General features: G+C 48.5%; 1 protein-coding gene and 1 long non-coding RNA gene across 2 annotated transcripts in view; one reads left to right on the top strand and one right to left on the bottom strand.

Annotated features, from left to right (window-relative positions):
• Positions 1-495: 495 nt before the first annotated feature.
• The window catches only part of LOC142564103 (uncharacterized), a 54199-nt gene continuing 31240 nt past the window's right edge, over positions 496-23454 (bottom strand). Inside the window, exon 2 of the long non-coding RNA XR_012824487.1 lies at positions 496-906. This is a non-coding gene — a long non-coding RNA (uncharacterized LOC142564103). The remainder of the gene's footprint in view (positions 907-23454) is intronic.
• Positions 1803-5402, top strand: LOC142564098 (protein-lysine N-methyltransferase SMYD4-like). Its single transcript, XM_075674954.1, has one exon. The coding sequence runs from the start codon at positions 2367-2369 to the stop codon at positions 4686-4688; it is 2322 nt and encodes a 773-aa protein (XP_075531069.1). The 5' UTR covers positions 1803-2366; the 3' UTR covers positions 4689-5402.

Below are 23454 nucleotides of genomic sequence, written 5' to 3'. Positions count from 1 at the left end.
AGAATTCAGGTCTTCAATGCAAATCATGAAGGAAGATGACCGAGTTTCGCTAGACAGTCCTTTGCGGAGACTGTGCTGTGATAGACAAAAGAAATCTTCAGAGTTGAGAAAGTACATTATGTGAGATAATATGACATGCTCCATTATTCTGCGAGGGATGCTTGTTGTGGAAATCGGACAGTAGTTTGGTGGTGAGTATCTGTTACCTGATTTGTAGGTCAGGTAACATTCCACTAGGTCGGCCTGTGGACTATGATTGGGAAGACAACAAGGTTAAAAAGAAGCGTAAATGCTTTTAGTGTTAGCGAAACAGTCATTACTTTGGTCTATCTATGTTGGTTAATGGTTATTCAGGCTTTTCAGTCACATAATTTGGAGCCTAATATTACCAACAGGTCATAATAGTGCCCCATGATTGTCATTTGGCCACAGTTGGAAGCCACTGGGTGAATATTGCTGGGAAGGAAAAGCAAAATAATTAATAATAATCAGTGATTCAGTATCAGTCAGTAATTTATTCAATGTGACCAGGAGTGACACTGAGGTCTGAGTGCTGGTGCACAGAGGAACAAAAACAAAAAATGTAAAATTGTAAAACAATCAAAAGTTCTAGTATAAAACAATTAGAAGACGACAAAGAACTGGATAAACAGTTACATAGTGAGCAACAATACATCAATAACTTGCAATTGACAGACGAAATAAATATGCCGAAGGAGAGAAAGTATGAGATGACAGTATAGTAGCGTAGCTAGAAAGAAGGTTCATGAGAAAATGAACGTTTTGAATGATATTAGCATGAGAAAATGGCAGTTGTGTAGTCTGCATTCTCCGGAGAGGTGAGTGTCTGCTGGAAGAGGCAGAAACGTGCAAGGGTCCAAGTTTCCTGGCAGCCTCCTGCGGAACCTGCATTGAAACAGAAAAACTAGTAGATCTGAAGATATACGTCCATGAATGATTTTGTTTAAGAAGAGGACGTCTGCACGACTGCATAAGTCTGCAGCTATGTGACAGAGGTGTAGGACATAGGGAAAGTAGGCGGAAGGCGGGGGATGGAAATTCAAGACGACGAACAAAACAAGAACAAGGTGAAAGCGGGAGATAGTCATTCACACTGAAGTGTTTATTTTTTTGGCATGCAGTGTCAGAAAATGATTTATACATATATATATAGAGTGTCCCAACTATCATGCACCATTTAAAAATATGAAAATGCCACGTAGCTGGACAGAACCAAGGTAATGTTGTTTGCCTACGCTTGAACATACTCGGGAGTATTTTTGCATTCTGCCGAATTACATAATTAGTCTTAAGTAATCAACTTCTCAAATATGAGAAGTGTCAATGAGAAAATTGAAGAGCAGCATGAAAAACTCCCGATTCAGCTTTTCTGTTGCTCAATGCGTGCTACATAAAAGTGTTTTTCCGAGCGTGAAAGAAGCCAGTGAATACAGGCAAAATTGCCCGCCCCTGAAGTCATTGATGCTTTGATAATTGCAGATGTCATAAAACCCGGTTCCGCCGACCTCGTGCAAGCTACGATAGAGAGGTTTCGATCGACCTGACATTTTCTAAGTCGTTGCACTGTGATGGCAAAGTGAGCGCAGCTCGGCGCTATGTCTGAAATAAGAGCACGAGGCCAAGTGCCGTTCCTGGGTCCGCCGTCGCTGAACAACACAAAGTCTGTTAACAATGCCTGAGTCGTTATAATTTCCCGACAGCGTCGCAGAAAGGATATTTAGGTCGCACTTAAACGCAGCGTTTAGTGCCGAGATTGGCTGCACTTGAAATTGGTTGCGCAACAATACCGAAATGCCTTCCACTAATGAGGCGAACCTGACGCGCGCAGTCGTGGGGAGGGAGAAAACGAAGAATTCTCGCTATTAGCGGCCGTGGAGACACAAGGCATTGGTGGAGAAAAGTGCCCGTCTGGCAATGAGTCAAGAACCTAGCCGATCTTAGCCGCGGAGAGCCGCAGCCAATCCAAAACGCGGAAGTCATCCACTGTTGGTGTTCTCGTGTCGTGTGGCGAGCGTGGCGAGTCAAACCTGTTGCGTTGGCCGTTCCGTCGGCGATTTGAAGGCCGCACTCTATTCGAGCACTCGCAGGGCGCATGAAAATTGTTGCGACCAAAACAACGGACGACGTTTAACGCAGAAATCACGTGCGCAGGCGCGAGTCGCTGACAGTCTTGCGCTCCTGCCGCGGACATTTGTGAGAGACGTTCGCGAGTGTGTGGCGAGTCTGTTTCACAAGGCTGACCCGTCTGCCCGCTTGGTCAGGCATCTCGCAAGTGCTGTTCGCGGACTATGAGTATTGTTCTCCGTTCACTCGCTTAGGTCAGCGCCTGGGAGCAGCCGGCCACAATGTCCAAGATCGAAACCTGGCAAGACGTTCTCGACAGCACCACGGAACGCGTACGTCAGGGAAATGGTTTTGCCGTCTTTAGCACGCTTGAAACAAATGAAGAACGAGTCAGGTTCTGCCTCCGCCACGAAGTGGCCCATCCGCGCATCAAGCACTGGTTGACAGTTCTCTGCTCGTCGAAGCACCGCAAGTTCTGGGAGAAGGCCTCTGAACTGCGGAGCGAGGGAAACATCTGCTTCAACCGCAAGCAGTATGCGAAGGCAGCCGAGTTTTACACGCAGAGCATCCTCTCGGCTCCTTTTCCGGATACTCCAGACGCTGAAGGACACGCTGAAGAGATGTCGCTAGGATTCGCAAATCGGTCCGCCGCCTACTTTCACGCAGGCAAGTACAAACGCTCCTTGTGCGACGTCCGCTACGCATTCGAGCTCGGTTATCCCAGCCACCTGCGTTACAAGTTGTATCTGCGGAAGGGTCAGTGCTACCTTCGCCTCGGAAAGCCCAGAGAAGCGCTGGAAAATTTTGACTTGGCCACTAAGGCGCTGCGGCGCGCGGGTCTGGACAGCCGAAAGCACGCACAGCAGGCGAAGGAAATCGATATGTTCAAACAAGCGTGTAGCGGTAACAAGACACCACCTGTTCCAAGTGACGAAGATGACCCCGACGACGAATCACAGGTACCCAGTGTTGTCCGCGGCGTTCACGATTCTGTACCGAACTGCACCAATGCCGTGGACATTCTGTACAGTACAGAGAAAGGACGCTTCGTGGTGGCCAACCGAGAGCTGCGGACTGGTGATGCAGTTTTCGTCGAGAAGCCGTATGCTTCGGTTCTGCTGCCAGGCCACACAAAAACCCACTGTCATCACTGCCACAAAAGGCTCCAAAACGCTGTTCCGTGCTCACAGTGCAACCAGGTGCGGTACTGTTCTTTCAGCTGTGCAAAGGAGTCCTGGAGTCAGTATCATGACTTGGAGTGTGGTAATCTGAACCTTTTGTACTCTGTAGGAATTGCACATTTGGCTGTCAGGATTCTTTTTGTAACAGGTCTAGCCAACCTTGTCCGGTTTTCTCAAGCTCTCTCTGCGGGGGATGATGAAGTTAAGGAATTTAACTATAATGCTGTATATGAGCTGGTTACGCATGATGACAAGATGTATGCTGATGACATGCTGCAATACTCCCTGACAGCAGCATTACTCTACATGCTGCTGGATCAGGTCCAGTTTTTTAGCCTCGATGAAGTGACTTCAAAGGCTTCAGCACTGAGCCTCACTGGAAGAAATGGGTCAAGTAACCACCCTGGCCTGCCCATTAAGGAGCCCAGTATGGCAGCTTTGAAAACATTTGCAGGAGGTCTCTTGCTACGCCACATTCAGCAGCTTGTGTGCAATGCTCATGCCATCACATCACTGGAGTCAAGAACAATGCAGGAGGATGACGTTGTGGTCACAACTGAACAAGTTCGTATAGCCACAGCCATCTACCCAAGTGCAAGCCTTATGAACCATGCTTGCAACCCCAACATTATTTCAAACTTTCCTTGTGGCTCAACTCTTGTGGTGAGAGCTGTAAGGAATATTGCAGCTGGGGAGGAAGTTTTGAACTGCTATGGTCCTCACTACCAAAGAATGTCCTTTGCAGAACGGCGCCAGACACTGCAGGAGCAGTATTTCTTCACTTGCAACTGCACTGCTTGTGGTGCTGGGGAGGATGCTGAACAACGCCTGCAGGCCTTGAAGTGCGAATACTGTGATGGGCCACTGAACATGCCTGATGATAGTGGGAAGGCTGCCTGCTTAGACTGTGGCACCACTCAAGAGTGCCTTGCACGTGAGCAGAAGGCATTTCGAATGCATGACCTCTACGTTCAAGGTGTGCAACTTGCTGAAAAGGGTAACCACTTGGAGGCTCTGCAGCGCCTCAACAAGTGCTTGAAGGCACGGGAGAAGCTGATGTATAAACACAACTTAAAACTTCTGGAAGCCAAGGATATGGTAGCAAAATGCTTCTGTGCAATTGGCGACTTTCGATCAGCATGTGAAGTGCTGAGTCCTGCTGTTGATGCGATCCGGGAGATATATGGCGAGAACAGCATCGAGCTTGCCAACGAGCTTCAGAAGATGTCGGACATACTTGTGAATGCTGTGCCTCAGGCAATCCGCCAAGAAGCTTCAGCGGAGGAGATTGAGCACCTCATAAAGAATGCAGATTGTGTGATTGAGGAAGCAATGACTATTTACATTCTCCATTATGGAAGGAGACACCACACAACACGGGACTTGCAAGCAAAAAGAAGAATATTAGCGACAGTGTCATAGAGTTGCATGTTAGAAGCTTATTCTTATGTTACATGACAAGAGCACTATGAACACTTTGCCAGCAAAACCTTGTGTGTTAATCTGGTTCTTTGCATGGAGCTGCCCGTGTTTTGTTTTATTTTTTACCAAGTGGTGAATGTGAGTATGGTAGGCAATTTTTTTAGCAATATGATGCAAATCGAGGTGTTTTGCACAGAAAATAATGAAGTAAAAAAAAAGTGCATTTCAGGCACAGTTGATAACAGGGTAGCACATGAAGACATTCAATGCATTTGTGCCATTGGGTAAAGCACATTGTTATAGAAGGAATTATGCTGCAACTCAAACTCTGGCTTTAAGTTAAGAGAGCTTTACATCTTAATGTAGCAACTTGAGCAAGTGTGTGGCGTGTTTCTACAGATGTGAAGCACATTTAACTCGCTCAGAGCAACTGCACTCGAAGTGCCACCTGTAGGCTATTTCCAGTATCACATAGTGCTGACCAAAGTGTTTTCCACTTTGAGTTATATGCGAGCATCAGCTCATCACTCGTTCCTTGTGTGTTCTTTGTTGAGTATTCTGTGCTTTTCAAAGGCTGTGAGTCCTGTGTGGTGTATTTTTAATTGCATTAGGTTTCTCTGTTAGCAAGATTGTCTCTTTCCAAGTAGTGTGCGAGGCTAAATGCATCAGGAAAGGGAACTAAATTAAGTGAAATGCAATAAAGTAATGTTCATACGTGCGTTTTTCATTTCCAGTTCACGGATTATAGCTACATTGTGCAGAACTTTCGGATGAATGTTTGCCTCTTCATAAAGCATTAATTTTAGTGGAAGCATGTCTCAGCTGTACGCTAGGCAGCATTTCAGATATGTCGTAGAGAAGTGAAATGTGTCAATTATCTCCACTTGTGTGGTGGACACAGTGTGCACCTTTGTGTAGGTTATATTCACTGTAAACGGAAACACAGCACCACACCAGTGGTCATCATGATCATTGCCTTCTCGGTAAACTGTCCCTGCACACACGCTGGGGGAGTGTTCAGTTGTGTTACACTTATAAGGCGTCGGCATTTCACAAAGAGGAACTGGGTCTGGCATTAATAACTGGGTCAGCCATCAGTACAGTAGTTAATCATCATGAAAAAATAGGCAAGTGCGTAGCTTGCTGTAGACATTGCTTTGAATGATTTTGTGTTGTCTTCAGTCAACATTGTTAAAGCTTATTTTTCATTGCCACTTGGTTATGCACCAATAATAATGTTGCCATTCTCTCACTTGGAAGCTGCCATATCTTGAAGGATATGTTGCACAGAACATCAAAGACTAATTACCTATACTTATTGTTAATGTTAAAATGTTGCCCAGCTTCCTTAGTACACACATTCATGAACTAACAATAATGTAATGCACAAAAAAAATTTGTTTCAAACAAAATTATTTTTTCAAGGGGTGCTTGACTGGTGCCGGCTTATTTGTGGCAGGCACCTGTGGCACCTGTTTACTGTGGCAGGCACGTTCTCATAGAATTGAAATAAGCTGAAGGAATCAGCTGTACAAGGGAAGAAAGGCATTTCAAACACAGTGACCCAGCTGATGAACTGACACTAGAATGATGGGAATATAATGTGAAAAAAAGTTTAATTTCCGTAATATAGAAGAACTTCACTTTGGCCTAGTTGGTATTTACTGCATATCATATTGACCGCAAATAAAGACTGTTAGCGATACCTCCATTAGGTTGTTTCAATCGGAAATAGATTTTTTTGATAATTGGTTGCCACGATAAGCTGATGTATATTCTTGTTACCGCCCGTGCTGTTTACGTGTTCTCTCCCTCTGTCCCCGTCTTTATTTGCGGTCAATATGATATTCCGTAATATAGTTTCTGGTGGGCCATAGCCTACATGGGGGGTGGGGGGAAGAATTGAGTGCTCAATCTTTGGTTCCTGTAATTGAATGTGGAACAGGAAACATCCCAGTGGCGTGCGCTACCACATGTTCTTATTTGCACCGTTGTAATCGTAACCAGAAAGCAAGGACATAGCCAGGTATTTCTGGAGACGTTGGGTTTTAGCAGCCACCCTGCCCCCAAGCAAATGTATTCTTTGCTATAGCAAACTCGCGGTCTGAACTTCAATCTTCATCCAGAATGCGGTGAGTTGCCGTTGTAGCCTACCGAGTGGCCTCGTTACTGTGCACCGATATTTGGGTCGCGCGCAGGCGGGGCCGCGAAGGAACGGCGCGCGAGTGCGGACAAAGAACGAGCCGCGCCGTCGATCTCGCCTCGCGTTGGTTGCGGCGGGCCGCTCGCTGTTCCCGTGTCTATGATCTCATTCACACGGGCCCGATCGTAAGCAAGCCGAGCCACTGCACCGGCGCTGGGTTTCGAAAAAGAAAGCAGGAACATGTCGCCATCCTTTCGTGCGACTCGCTCTCAACTTTTCGCGCACAATCATCAACTGTTGCTCATCAGCGAACCGCATCAAGACCGAAAGGATAATTCCTCAGGGATGCCGAACCCATCGTTGGCATAAAATTCCACAGTTTCCATAGCCATCCAATTTGCTTTGTGGCAAAATTCGGTGACGCCTCGGCGTTCTCATGTCGTAAGAAACGCCGCCATGTTGCGCTGTCAATGCGAAAATATCTTGGTGTATGCATAAACGAAGACAATAGATATATGGAAACAGAGGGGAAAAGCAATAATAGCAAAGGCGACGAGAAATGCGGCCGTAATGAAGCACGGAGCGCTATAGGAAGTAATTACGAGGTACTCCAGGTTATGTGGAAAGGTGTACTGGTTTCAGAACTTACATTTGGAAATGCGGTTGTTTGCTTGAAGGGCACAATCAGGACTCGATGGCAACCAAAGGTCACTGGGACGCCTCGCATTGGACGGTCACGGGAAGACTATACACGAAGCTGTGCAGGCTGGACAAGCTTTGAAGTGAGTCAAGCTGAAAGCAAAATTGATCTTGAAGAACCACTGAGAAATGTGGAAGAAAGTAAATGGGTTGCGAGAATTTTCAGGTATCTCTACAGGCAAAACATTGACTCACAGTGGAGGAAAAAAACTAGGAAGCTTACCAGCAAGTATGCGACCGGTCTAGTAAGCAACATGGCAATAAAGAACGTCAAACGCAAAGTCAGAGAGGCTGAGACAATTTCATGGGTGGCGGCAATGGAAATGAAACCTGCCACGGGTATGTAGAAAAAAAAAAACGAAATCGGGAAAGAAACAATTTATAACTCAAAGGGAAGCCCCTTCCTTTTCGAAGCGAGATCGTGCCTTAGAACACGCACCTATAAAGCGATATATGGGAACGAAGAAGAAGCATGTGCTTGCTGTGGTAGTAAAGCTAGGAAAACGATGGAGCATGTTTTATTAGAATGTGAAGATATCTACCCAGCTGTCGGTTTAGGTTTCTCTTGCCTCCTTCAAGCCCTTGGGTTATAGGATAGCACGGGGAAAGTGGACATGTCCGCAATAGAGATTAGTAAGAAAGGGTTGAAGATTTGATGGCAGAAAAGTAGGGCTAATACAAACAACGGAGACGTACAAAAACAGTTTCCAGTGGTGGTTCAGAAAGTTTCATGCTGGGAATTTTCACTCTCTCTTCTCTGTGTGTGCGTGCGTGCGCATGTGTGCGTTTTTTTTGTCTCAAGGAGATAGGTAGGACATTAGGCGAAATAAGAACAAGGCCTTGGTGGCGCAACCAACCGCCCCGTTTCAAAGGGGACGCTCATAGCATCCATCCATGCATGTAGAACCGGTTTTCGAGTTAGGTTCAGATTTTAGTTCAGGCTTCTGCATATTAGTCGGTTCAGGTTCAGCTCCGGAGCAAAAATATAACAGTTTCAACCGCCTCGAATAGATTCATAAGATTCGGAATTAAGGAAAATGAAAATATTTAGAAAAATGTTTTTCAACCTCAACTGCGAATTTATCTTGGCGAAATAGCTGATTTCTTCTTTACGTGACGCGAACCGGTGACTCTCTGGTCTCTTAATATTGCCTGAGAAACGGAGTTGACTGTGATCGGAGGCGTGCAGGCGTAATGTGAGTTGTTTTCAAAGACTACTGCGCCCAATGTATCCCATTTAGATGCGCCTGTAAGCTGCCTTACACATGAGTGTACCTGGCTCGTTGAGGTTGAGGGACCAGTGAGGAATCTACATAAAGGGTGTTTTTTTTAGACGATACATATATTTTTTCAATTGACTTTGACAGATAGCGTAATTCTAGTCGTTGAGCTGGATTAATCAGAGGCGGACATGCACGAAAATCAAATTGCATAATTGACTAAACAACAAAAAATAACCAACTATTTAATTATTACTTTATGGCACACTGCAATTTACGAATGGCAGCCGGTGAGTTCGTAAGGCACTTGGAAAGAAGGCAGTCGGTCACTGGCCGGCCGCTTTCGATAATAGTATGTCCAGTATCAGGATTGGCTGAAATTTTCTATTACGAACAACTCTAGCGTAAGGGTTCTCTGTGAATATGAGCCCTGTTGTGTAGGTTCAGCGGAGGCTTTTCCTTCCTCTTTGTTTCACCTTTATTGTCACATGAAGCACTGTCACGTCACACGTGACGCCAAGCAGAGCCGGAGGGAACGTCAGTACTTTCAACGTTGCAGATTTCTTGTGCGTAGTTGGATTACCACTGCAGCCCAGCCGACCGTGCACAACATTTACCCATTGGCGCCTTGTGCGCTCTAAACTACAGCAACATTTTCATTGTTGAAAAACAAAAACATAATGTTTTACTTAGTGTGCGCCATTTTTTCTATAATGGGCCTTGCCATGATGACCACATTGTAGTTTTTGTTTATATTGCTGTTGTTTGTATACTCTTCGTCAACCTTAGCGAAGTAGTGAATACAGTAAGCATTGCTGCGTGCGCAGCCTAGCTATATTTTATCATTTTTAGTGCTTGCCTCTCGAAGCTGATATTTATGTGTTAGTTTTAAGAAATAATGCCGTAACTGATGAAAACATGACATTGCACGCACTGTAAATTTTGACAGCGTGGTAAAAAAATGAATGCAGGTGTACTTTATAAAGTATACTGGAATTTTGTGTATGCTAGAAATACCTGCTTGTTTTTAAAACACATACGATGCTTTCTACCTCTATTGCTACAATATATTTTTTTTTGCTTGCTAGGAAAGCTTTAGGTACCGTGGAAGGTTTAATAGGGAATACGGAGCACATTAACATTGGTATTATTCTTGCCGGTCCCTTTCTGTCTGCCAACAAAAATGACGACGATCTTGTATTCACAGTCTACAAAATGTGAAGGCTGTTGCAGAAAATTTAGTTAAATCAAAAATAATTTACATGTCTTATAAAGCTTTTTCATAAGAAGAGGTCATTTATGCATAATTTTGTTACAAATTGAGAAGTCGGTGGGAGGAAATGCAAAACGTTAAGAGAGAGAGAGAGACAAAATGCAAGGAAAGACAGGGAGGCTAGCCAGTGTAAGTACCGGCTGACTACGCGGTGCTGGGGAAAGGGAATAAAAGGTGAAAAAGAAAACAAATAAATGAAGGCCAACCCTTCCCCTGCCAGAAAATGGGGGTAAGTGAAGCTTCTCCTGCGTGCACCTGACCTTCGTCACAATTAAGTAAACCACTGGCAACGGTGCTGCTCGCTTCAGCCACCCGCTCCCTCAGCTCGGGATCTTCTCATTGCTGTCGGATTGCCTAGGCTCGGGCGGCTCTGACGGCTGGATCGGCGCGCCGACGGCGAGCCCTTTCACGGGCGAGTTCTCGCCGCCGCTCGTCGAAGGCTGCCTGTTCCTGGGGGGAATGCACAACGCGTGGCCGCTCCATCCGTTCTCCGAGACAACTGAACGGAAACGAAGCCGGCGCAGCACGCGCGAAACCCTTTCCTGTCATTTCCCTTTCCGGAGGAAGCGAAACGGCTCTGATTGGTTGGCGTCAAAATAGATGAAAGCGAAGCACGAACTTAAGCAAAGATTGTGGTGAGGCAAGAAACAGTGCGTAAATGTAAATAGAATACAAAAACAAAACTGGGATAAAATTAATTACAGTGCATCAACGTATAAACACAGAAGAAAAAAATATGAATACTTATCAATACAGCAACATTAAATGATTGATCCGATGGTCGGCCTCGAAGCCTGTAGCCTCAGCACGACAGCCCGGTACACCAACCATTCTATCATGGACTGCCCATTCACCGCCACGTATACGCGGGAAGACGGTTACACACCAACATACATAGCCCCTGGAAACTGCATGAAGTACCCCAAGAATGCTCACGCATTAACACTCTGGCAGAACCCATCTCACGACGAATGCCTACGTTAATGTGATTAGCATTAAAGCAATGTAACGACACACCGTAATGCCAACGCAGAGACGCTTCATGTGTGTCATGTAAGCAGCCGGGCTCCTCTCGCATTTCCCCCCGGACACGGTGCGCCATTAAGCGGTGGTGCCGCGAAGCCGCGCGTGGCACGTGCCTGAATTCGCACAAGATAGTCTGAATATACATTGCTACACGCCATTACCGCATTATGAAGAAAGCGCTCAGCAAGACGACGACTGGCAAAGCTTGTTCGTGGTTGTTGTCGATCTGCCATCTTGATTGTGGCTTCTCTGTGTATATATATACTGTAAATATAATTTTGCCTGCTCTTCACCTTCGTCACAATATTGTCGCAGTACAGCGCGGACAGTAGACAGGGAGACGTTCTTTAATAACAGCAGGACAACTTGTTTTAAAAGAAAGGCCAGAGACACGTATTCTTCGTCTTCGTCGAATATCATTGACCCACTAGATGAAGTCCGTTCATGTCCCTATCTTCGTTGTCGTCTGCATAGAATACACGCGTCATTTGTCCCTCCGTAAGAGAGCATTGTCCCTATGCTAGACCAGAAGTGTCACTTGCGGAAGTAAGGCTCTCTCGCATAGTTATTCGCTCACATACGGCTTCATGCGGACAACGTGCACAAGTTCAGGACGGTGCGTACGGCGCCGCATACAATTGGGACTATCGGGAACGACCTCGTACGTGACATCACTGAGTCGGCGCAATACTCGATATGGTCCGAAGTATCGCCTTAATTAACAGCTTTTCGGAGAGGCCTCGTTTCCGTATGGGTGTCCAAACCCACACTCTGTCGCCGACGTCACAGATTACTATTCGACGGTGAAGGTCATAGCGGCCTGCGTCGTAGTCTTGCTACTGGCAGATCCGCAAGCGTGCGAGCTGCCGAGCCTCGTCTGCGCGTTGCGTAAACACATCGGTGTCCGTATCAGTGTCGTCAAAGTCATGTGGAAGCATCGCATTCAACATAGTTCGTACATTCCGTCCGTGAACAAGGGTGAACGGAGTCATGCGCGTCGTCTCTCGTTTGGCCGTGTTATATGCAAAGGTGATATAAGGTAGGATGTCGCCCCAATTTTTATGTACAACATCCATGTACATGGAGAGCATGTCTTCAATGGTTTTGTTTAGGCGTTCTGTTAATCCGTTGGTTTGTGGATGGTAGGTGGTTGACTTCCGATGAGCCGTTCCACTTAGCAGCAAGACGTGATCTAAAAGCGCAGCCGTGAATGCGGTTCCTCGGTCTATTATTACGACGGTTAGTGCGCCGTGTCGCAACACAACGTGCTCAATGAAAAAGCCCGCCACCTCGGCTGCTATGCTTCTCTGGATTGCCTTTGCTTCAGCGTAACGTGTGAGGTAGTCGGTTGCGACCATAACAAAGCGATTCCCTGCAGTAGAAGTAGGAAGTGGGCCCACTATATCCATTCCCATTTGGTCAAATGGTCTTCGAGGAACCTGGACGGGTTGTAGGAGGCCGGCTGGTTTCGACGGAGGCGACTTGCGCCTCTGGCAGTCGAGGCAAGTGCGGAAGGTGGTGGTAAGTCTCGGCCAGTAGTACCTCTGCTGCACTCTGGCCAACGTTCTCGTGTAGCCTAAGTGACGAGACGTCACCTCGTTGTGACAGGCTTGAAGTACTTCCGTACGAAGAGCTGCAGGAATGATGAGCAGATAGGGGGACCCGGTCGAAGAAAAGTTTCTTTTGTAGAGGACTTTGGCGCGCAAAGCACGACGCAAACGACGCAAAGCAGCGAACGACGCAAAGCAGTCATTGAACTTCGACAATAGCGTGAGGAACCGCTCTCGTTCTTGCTGCGACAAAGCAGTGCTGACGTCAAGTGCAGAAGCTGGGTCTTGCGTAGGGACTTCTTCGAGTAGTGAACAGCAGCCACAAACATCCGCTACACCATCAAAATAAGCCACAGCGGTGCCCTTTGGAAAGTATACCGTCGCTCTGTACTAAAATTGGTTAGTAACAGGTTCGTGCGCCCGTCGGTGACATTTACGATTCCTCGTGCGACCGAGATACCGTGAGTAAGCAACAACGTGGTTATTTGGTTGGCAACTCCTCGCAGTGAAACGGTGCGTCACATGCTACCGAAATAAGGGTACATGATCGAGGTGGGATGACGACGCTCTCTTCTGCTAGACGAAAGGAGTTGCGTTGCGGCGATAAGCAATGGACTAAACCAGGTCTCTTATAATGCGTCACCATGCGGTCCGGTTAATTTCGGCGTCATATTCTTTCAGGAAATTCATTCCAATAATCAAATCTTTACAGCACACAGGAAGAACGATGAAAGCGGCCACGAAAGAAGAATCCCGCATGCTAATTCTAGCAGTACATCTTCCAGTAGGCATCAGTAATTGCCCGCCTGCCGTCCTTATGAGGTCCCATCCATGGCGTCTTTACTTTCTTCAGGCGGAGGACGAATTCCTGACTCATTATACAGAAGTCGGCACCAGTGTCGACTAACGCTGTCACCGGCTGTCCGTCCACCAAAACATCAATGTCGGCGCTCTCACTTTCTTCGGCGTCGGTGTTCATCGTCTTCACGTCGTTCTCCGGCGAGAGTGTTGGGGGCTTTTTATTGTCTTGCGGTGGGGCCTGCAACCTTACCCCCAGAGGTCGCCGCTTTCAGTTTCCCCGGCGTGGGCTGGGCGGCCTTCGTCCACGGAGGACAGCAAAAGTACGTCCAGTAGGGGAAGGCATCTGATGTGGACGGGTTGAAGAGCGCGAACGACGGCCGAAATCGGACTGAACGTGCGGCAAGGATTGGTCATTTGGGTGCGCTATTGGAGGTCCCTGAAAAGCAGTTTCGTCGCGGCGTAGCGTGGAGTCGTGATTTGCACGTCGACCATAGGACCACGGACGAAAAGGTTGAAATGATGTGTCGCGATACCAGCAATGACGCGAAATGTGGCCGGCACCTCCGCAGTGAAAACAGAGTGGGCGCCTATCGACGGTGCGCCATGCGTCGGTTCTCCGAAATTGCGGCCGTCCCGTGGTGTAGTGTTGCGGCGTTGACCAAGGCGCTGTGAACGGCGGCTGGAGCTGCATAACGGGTGCTCGCCTCGAAGCCTCCTCTTGCGGCGGCGACCAAGGAGCGACTGTCGGAGGCTGGTGGTACGGGGTTGTAACGGGTGGTGGACATCGGACAGCGGCTGCGTAAGTCATGGGACGCTGGTGATCTTGAAGATCGGCTGCCGGTAACGCCTGCTTGATTTCGTCACGCACCACTCTGGCGATTGACGCTACGGGTCTATCTACTGTCGGTGTCAAAATCTTTTGAATTTCCTCTCTGACGAGTTCGCTGATCAATTCCCGCAAGGGGTTCTGATACTCGCCAGTTACTGCGGTGGCATTGATTGTGGTGCTGGTGGACAGTCGATCGTACTGCCTGCATCTCGGATGAAGGGCCCGCTCTATAGCCGTAGCCTCTTTGATAAAGTCAGCAACGGTGACTGGTGGATTCCGTACAAGCCCCGCGAACAACTGCTATTTTACACCTCGCATGAGGTAGCGCAGCTTTCTTTCTTCAGTCATGTTCGGGTCGGCTTTACGTAAGAGGCGGGCCATGTCCTCGGCGAACATCGTGACCGACTCATTAGGTTGTTGTACCCGTAGCTCCATCATCCGCTGGGCGCGGTCGCGTCGGTCGGTACTCGCAAAAGTATCCGCTATTTTCTGACAAAATTCATTCCATGTCGTTAGGATAGCTTCGCGGTTCTCGTACCAAGTACGGCCCCTGTCGTCAAGGGCGAAATAGACGTAGGAGAGCTTTTGTTGCTCAGTCGACTGATTAATCTGTCCGACGCGTTCATACTTGTCAAGCCTGTCTTCAATGTCTTCGAAGACTGCACCGCGATAGCGATCGGGAACCAAAGGATGCAGAACGGTTACTTTCTGTGGACTGGGAAACCGGCTGCTTTGGGGTGCTTGCGGTCGGCCGGTTTCGGCCATTGCGAGATGTGTGGAGCTCCTGGAGAGAGGTGGTTGAAGAGGGGAGAACTCCGGGGCAAGGCGTAGCAGTCGACGACTAAAGCGATGCACGGGTGTCGTAACTGGCGATAGCGCGTCCGGGCTAGAGGAACGACTCCCAGACGGGCTCCGGGGCATCAGGCGCGGTCAGTACCCCGCACCTCCGCCAGTGTCGCAGTACAACGCGGACAGTAGATAGGGAGACGTTCTCTAAGAACAGCAGGACAACTTTTTCAAGATTATGATGATGATGCTGGCGGTGATCGATGATGCCTCAATTAATGGCACAAACCCACTATGGGGGATAGGCCACGAATCGGGTCGTATATGATTGATTAAATAAAAGAAATTGGTTAATAAATAAATAACACAAAAGAAAGGGAAAATAAATATATAATCCAAAATGAAAAATAAACTGTGAATACATGAGATAAGCAGTGATCAATACTATAGTAAGCCTTGCGTTGATAGGAATACTAAAAAAAAGGATATACTTAAACTTGAGTAAGTTAAATTTTGAATAATAATAGTAAGATTTAAACTATGAATTTGTGCTTTTACTTTTTGATTTTTTTGAGAAACAAGCAGGCCAGAGACACGTCTTCTTTGTTCTCGTCGAATCTCACTGACCCACTAGATGAAGTCCGTCAATGTCCCTACCTTCGTTGTCTGCATAGAATACACGCGTCAATGTGCACACACACACACACACACACACACACACACACACACACACACACACACACACACACACACACACACACACATATATATATATATATATATATATATATATATATATATATATATATATATATATATATGCACACAAGCGTCTTCTTCCACGCCCTCGTTATCTATCGATGCGCTTAACCGTTCATGCCTTACCAACAAGGCCGACAGAACACGCTCTACCAGTAGGTATACAACATGGAACGTTTCACAGCCACAGATGGCATGTCGCAAGCTCTATGCGCAATAGAAGCAACAAACTCTCTAAACAGACTGCCACAAATAATTGCAGCAATACTGTATTCTGTCAAGATCCTTGGCATATGGGATATTTAGCCCTTTATATATCTAATAAAAGTACTTTTCTGTTTTCTTTTTATGGGCTACGCATCGAAACTCGGCTGAAAAGTCGTCTTGTGTGCATGGTGCAACTAGAGCCGCTTCTGCAGCGAACAATACAGTGCCTGCAGGAAGCTCGCTATCTTCATACGTGCGAGCTGTGGTCCTGCAGGAAATTAGACACAATTAGCGACGTCGTGCGCGAATCCACGGACCGCTTGCTTTCCTGTTCTGTTGCAATTGTCGATACGGCTATAAATATAGCACCAGCTTTGGATATTCGGTTTACACGTGATCACATGATGTCCGTTATTGCGACACGCTTTGAAGAGCGTTACCCGCCGTGGTGGCGTAGTGGCTTTGGTGTTGCGCTGGTAAGCCCGATGTTGCGGGATCGAATCCCGGCCGCGGTGGCCGCATTTCGATGGGGCTGAAATGCAACAACACCTGTGGTACCGTCCATAGGGTGCACGTTAAGGAACCCCAGGTGGTCAAAATTAACCCGGACTACGGCATGCCTCATAATCATATCATGGTTTTTGGTAACTAAAACCCCAGAATGATGATGATGATAATAATAATAATAGGTATACTAATAACAAAGCGTTCAAACGATCATCTACTGTCTTTCAAGAAAACTAAGGTGACGCTAATTCCTTTGTTCTATTTTTGAAGCTCTTTAGTCACTACAGTTTATTTACAATGACTGCGGTAGCCAGCCGTTAGGTGGTCTATTTTCGCAAGAAACAACAACAAAAAAGCTAGCTGAGCGTAATCGTCGATAGTAGGACGATAATACCACGGAGCGAGAAATAACCAATATATATATATATATATATATATATATATATATATATATATATATATATATATATATATATATATATATATTGCCACATCCTATATGGTCACCTATATGCCGTCAGCGCCGATCTTGTCGTTTTCATTGACGGCCACCAAGTGGCCGCTCTCGTCGATACTGGTTCGCATTTTTCGATAATCAGTCAAAAGCTGGCCGACAGGTTGAGAAAAGTGAAGACGCCGTGGACCGGGCCCAACATCAGAACTGCCGGCGGCCAGTTGATGACGCCGATCGGAAAATGCACAGCCAGGATAGTAATCGCCGGTGAAACCTTCGTCGCTACCCTCGTCATTCTCTTTGAGTGCTGCAAGGAACTTATATTGGGCATGGATTTCTTGAGAGAGTACGGTGCAGTGATTAATGTCCGTGACCTCGTCGTCACATTTTCTACGAGCTCAGACGACGTCGACTCCGCGGAGCACCAGCGACCCCGCTTACGTATCGCCGACGACGACGTCACGCTTCCTCCGCGAAGCTGTGCCCTCGTACCGGTTATCTGCGACAACTTGAACACCGGGACTGGTGTCGCTGAACACATCGACGCACTGGTACTGAGTCAAGGCGTTTCCATCGCCAGGGCCGTAATTAACGTACACGACGGACGTGCTGAACTCCTACTGACGAATTTTACCAGGGAACGTCGACACATTGTTAGAGGCACGGCTGTTGCGTACATCGACGAATTTACCTCAATACAAGACTGCCTCTCAGTGGAGCACGTGACGGCCACCGTGGCCATGCCGGCCCCTGTGGTTGATATCAGTCCCACCTCGTCACCTGTCGAACGTAACAGCCTTCTTGAGCTCATCGATGAGTTTAAGAAATGCTTTTCATCTACGTCACGAGTCAGCCAGACGCCGCTCACTAAGCACCGTATTGTCACCGAAGCCGACGCCATACCAATTCGGCAGCATCCTTATCGTGTGGCACCGAAAGAGCGCGAGGCGATACAAACGCAAGTGAAGACGATGCTTGAGGACGGGGTTATTCGGCCATCTAAGAGTCCTTGGGCATCGCCTGTCGTGTTGGTGAAAAAGAAGGACGGTAGCCTGCGCTTCTGCGTCGACTACCGAAAACTGAACCAGATCACAAAGAAAGACGTTTATCCGCTGCCGCGTATCGACGATTCACTGGACAGGCTACGAAACGCACGTTACTTTTCGTCGATGGACTTGAAAAGCGGCTACTGGCAAATAGAAGTTGATGAGCGAGACCGTGAGAAGACCGCATTTGTGACGCCTGACGGACTTTATGAATTTCAGGTGCTCCCCTTCGGTTTGTGTTCTGCGCCAGCAACGTTTCAGCGCCTAATGGACACGGTACTCTCAGGCCTCAAATGGCAAACCTGTTTGGTGTACCTCGACGACGTGATTGTTTTCTCCGCCACGTTCGAGGAACACTTACGGAGACTAAAGACGGTCTTTGAAGCAATACGCTCAGCTGGTCTAACTTTGAAACCTGAAAAGTGCCATTTTGGCTTTGAAGAACTTCAATTTCTCGGTCACGTTGTCAGTCGTGAAGGTGTCCGACCTGACCCTGATAAAACCTCTGCCGTTGCTAATTTCCCAACGCCATCAGATAAAAAGGCCGTGCGACGTTTTCTGGGCCTTTGCGCCTACTACCGACGCTTTATTGCGGACTTTTCGCGCATCGCATGGCCATTAACGCATCTAACCAGAGAAGATGTCCCCTTCGTATGGGGTGAAGACCAGCAACGGGCATTTCACGACCTACGGCAACGCCTGCAGACGCCTCCCGTGCTCGCACACTTTGATGACGACGCTCCTACGATTCTTCATACCGACGCTAGTAATGTCGGCCTCGGCGCAATGCTTGTACAGCGGCAGGACGGCGCCGAAAGAGTGATTGCTTACGCCAGCAGGACGCTATCAAGAACGGAGGCAAACTACTCCACGACAGAAAAAGAATGTCTCGCATTGGTGTGGGCCGTCCTGAAATTTCGGCCATATTTGTATGGTCGGTGTTTCACCGTTGTCAGTGATCATCATGCACTTTGCTGGCTGACTAATTTAAAGATCCAGCTGGTCGGCTAGCGCGCTGGAGTCTTCGTCTCCAAGAGTTCGACTTCACGGTTGTCTACAAATCAGGGAAACGACACACCGATGCCGACTGCCTTTCTCGGTCTCCTGTTCAGACTGCAGTGCACGACGATGATGACACGGCTTTTCTAGGCGTGCTAGATGCTGTCGCCGTTTCACGCCACCAACGCGAGGACGCAGAACTGGTTCCTCTTTTTGATTACTTAGAGGGAAGAACAGGCAGCGTGCCGAGGTTATTCGCCAGAGGGCTGTCTTCATTCTGCTTGCGCCACGACGTTCTGTATAAAAAGAACTTTTCACCTAGTGGCAGCAGCTACCTACTCGTCATTCCCGCATCTCTTCGCGACGAAGTCCTAGACGCCTGTCACAACGAGCCGACCGCTGGTCACTTGGGCTACACTCGGACATTAGCAAGAATTAGGCTCAAGTACTATTGGCCGAGACTTGCGTCGATCGTGAAACGTTACACACAGACATGCCTGGATTGCCAGCGCCGCAAAGCCCTACCCGGCAAGCCAGCTGGACTGCTACATCCTGTTCAGATACCGCAAGCGCCGTTCGAACAAATTGGCATGGACCTTTTAGGTCCGTTTCCTCTGTCTATTGCCGGAAATAGATGGATAATCGTCGTCACGGATTATCTTACGCGATACGCCGAAACAGGTGCTATCCAACGTGGAACAGCAGCCGAAGCAGCGCGATTTTTTGTCGAAGCCGTCGTCCTAAGGCATGGCGCTCCCGCGGTGGTCATAACAGACAGAGGATCTGCGTTCACGGCTGCGCTTCTGGATACCGTGTTGCGACTAAGTGGTACCACTCACCGCAAGACCACGGCTTACCATCCCCAAACCAATGGGCTGACAGAACGTCTGAATAAGACTCTGGCAGACATGATGAGTATGTACATCGACGTCGACCACAAGAACTGGGACGAGGTTTTACCATATGTTACATTTGCATATAACACGGCTCGCCAAGAGACAACACGCGTGACGCCTTTCAGCCTTGTTTACGGACGCGAAGTGACAACCATGTTGGACGCAATGCTGCCGCACGAGTGCGGTGACGACGAGACTGGTGCCGAGGAGTTTACGCAACGCGCAGAGGAAGCCAGGCAGCTTGCGCGTTTGCGAATCAAAGCACAACAGGAATACGATGCCCGACACTACAATCTTCGACACAGACCCGTCACGTACAACGTCGGTGACCAGGTGTGGGTCTGGACTCCGATTCGTCGGCGGGGGCTGTCTGAAAAGCTCCTGCGAAGATACTTCGGCCCGTACACAGTTCTGCGCCGCATCAGCGATGTTAATTATGAAGTTGTCCCCGACAGCCATAACTGCTCCAAACGCCGGCGGCATCTGCCCGAGGTTGTGCATGTGCTTCGTATGAAGCCATACGTTTCCTCATGACCTCAACTTTGCACCGTCTGTGCACAGCCTTCGGACGTTGGTGCATCGGGACGATGCCTTTTTTTTTTCAAAGGGGGGGGGCAAATGCCACATCCTATATGGTCACTGCGGGTATGTGCCAGGCGATGAGAACGACGCTGAAGTAGCGCGCGAGTGGAAAAACAGAGACGACAACGACGTCGCGTTGACTGCTCTGCTATAGTGCTTCCATACGTCCTCTACGCCGGCTTTCCCGTCTTCTACTAGGCTGCGACAATATATATATATATATATATATATATATATATATATATATATATATATATATATATATATATATATATATATATATATATAATGGATGGAAATGTTGGCCTCTTTGTCACCGGGTATCCTGACTGACATCTCAATTGATCTACCCAAGCAAGAATAACGAATAAAACAGAACAAAAATTTCAGCGCACACTACTTCCTTTTTAGGTTGGGTTAGGTTGGGTTAGGTTGGGATAGGTGAGGTTAGGTTAGGTTGGGTTTTTTATAGGCACACAATCGCAAGACACGAGCACGCAAATACTGTCACTATACGGGCTTTGAGCAAATTGATTTATGTTCTGCAGAAGGGTGGTTTGCTGGAAAAGCGTCTTCACGTGGGCAGCATGAAACAACAAAGAAGCAAGGAAAAACAGAAACAAAACACGCTGCGTCTGTGTTTTTGTTCCTTTCGTCTCTGTTGTTTCGCGCTGCCCTGGTCAAAGTAAATTATGCAGTAGGCAACGAAGATACAAGTAAGCCAATTAATATAATTCAACGACTCCATTTTCGCGAGGACGCCATTCCGCAGTTTTCGCTATTGTAATCCCGAACCTCGATTAACTGGTACTTCAACTAATTCTAATTCCATGTCACATGTCATGGCACATGTAATGGGTTTGAGCCACATGTGACGTGGTTCACTCGGCTCCTGCTTTTTGCCAACTTTTTCGGATGTTTTTCTGTTGTGTACCCCTGAACTTTCCACATTTTCGGATCCGTGAAGTCAAGAGAAACACGCCGATACCCGACTTTTATGGGTGGGTAGACTTTTGTGACATTTCTTGCCGTTTTTCTTTCGACTACGCCGTGACTGCGTGTTGAGCCTAATAGTGTTAGGGTTCGCGCGGCAAGGCATCGCTCGCCCGCCTCTTCTCGTCGGAGGCTCTTCCAAGGACTTTGTGATGGAGTGTGAGGTGAAAGGGGAGTTTTTAGCCGCGAGGACTTCACTAAAGACCCCGGATGGTAGGTCGTTGCCGCCATACGTTCTTCACTGAAAATGAGAAACGCAGCCAATGCCAGTGCAATGGACGTTCAGCATAGCACCGGTTCCGATGCTCGGGGTCGCGCCGACCGCGCAGGCATTAAAAGCAAGATGATTCGAGGGGCCAGGATGTCTCCGCTGCCCAAGGAAGAGGCAAAGATCGTCGTGCAGCCCAGGGGAGGCCTATGTATCAGCAAGTTAGGACCTACCACAGTCGCCGACGCCATATGGCAGGCTGCCGGGCTCGATTCGGCGTCGCGGGACACAGACACGAGGTGTCCCAACTTTCAACAAAATATAATGGTGATCAGCACACCCAAACAGAGACAACGCTACACGCTACGTGGGCATCGAGGGCATCTCCGTCGCCGGTCAACGTTTTGAAGTGAGCGCTTACGAGGCCGCCCCACTCTACGTGCAAGGGCGTCATCCGAGGCGTCTCCCTTACCGACGGGCCCGCGGCGATCGACAAAAAACTCGTCAACCCGAGAAATCCCACGGCGTTGGGCGCCAAAAGAATCAAGAACACCGGCACCGTGGTGGTCCTGTTCGAGGGGTGCCGGGTGCCAAATTTTGTCTCGTACGGCGGCACTATCGTCAGGTGCACTTTATTTCGCAAGCAAATGGACATGTGTTACAGCTGCGGCAGACTCGGGCACCGTTCCGACGTCTGCCCTTCGCCCAACGACGCCATTTGCAGAGGATGCGGAGAAGCAAACCCCGACGCTCAGCATAGGTGCGATCCCAAATGCAAGCTGTGCGGAGGCGGCCACCTTACCGCCGCCAAGGAGTGTAAGCGAAGATTTCAAACGCCGCATCTCGTCAGGCGCGGACGGGGAGAACGCTCCCACGCCCTCAACGCCGAACATTTCCCGCCCGTGGAGGGCGCGAATCAAGCCCGGCAAGCATCGCCTCAACGCCGATACGGTCGCAGCCTCTCCTGGTCCAGGGGAAGATCCAGGTCTCGTGACCGCTCCAGAGGTCGCACCAGGAGCCGCTCCGTCTCCAGGGCCAGGTCGAGGTCAAGATACGGAGTCCGATCCAGGTCCAGATCCGGTTCCAGGGGCCGCCTGGGTTCCAGAAGCCAGCCAGCATCCGGACCTCAGCCCGCCTCTACACGTTGCGAGAAGCAGCCGACCCTTGTTTGGGCCGATCTGGCACGTCCCAACCCAGGCGCCAATACTGAGGCTGCTCCGGCACCTCTTAATGACCCGCCCCCAGAGCAAGCTAGGGATGCGGAAGTCATTCGCTTGCGCAAAGAGAACGACGACCTCAAGAACACGATCAAGATGCTAGTTAACGAAATGGCAGAGATCAGGAAACTCGTTTCGAATGTGTCGGGTAACGGTGCGTCAGGCAGGGCCACCGAGACTCCAATCCCAGCTCCGGTAGACGGTACTGCGACGTCCTCCAAACGCAGGGCAGTAGTCAGACAAACAAGTGAATCGGGAGCGCTGTCCGCAGAAGTCAGCGAGATTAAGCAAACTCTCATATGGGCTGGCAGACGGCATCAAACAGGTCACCGCTAGCGTCAGTTGCCTCACCGATAACGTTCGCCAAATTCAGGTTGCGCTCGGAGACCCCAACAGGGGCCTCGGAGCTCTCGCAGATCGCATCGACGCCATTGAGGCGCGAATGGCTTCATCCGCTTCTGTCAAACAACCGCTAACCGTTGCCGCCATGCTAAAGGAAGCTAGACTTAAGTATCCAACCAGCGCGGCGACAGCAGGTTCCAGTTTTTGCGCAGCCCTAACTGCCCCGTTA

Source organism: Dermacentor variabilis, chromosome 11, assembly GCF_050947875.1.
Source record: "Dermacentor variabilis isolate Ectoservices chromosome 11, ASM5094787v1, whole genome shotgun sequence".
Lineage (NCBI taxonomy): Eukaryota > Metazoa > Arthropoda > Arachnida > Ixodida > Ixodidae > Dermacentor > Dermacentor variabilis.
This window is presented reverse-complemented; position numbering and strand designations above follow the sequence as displayed.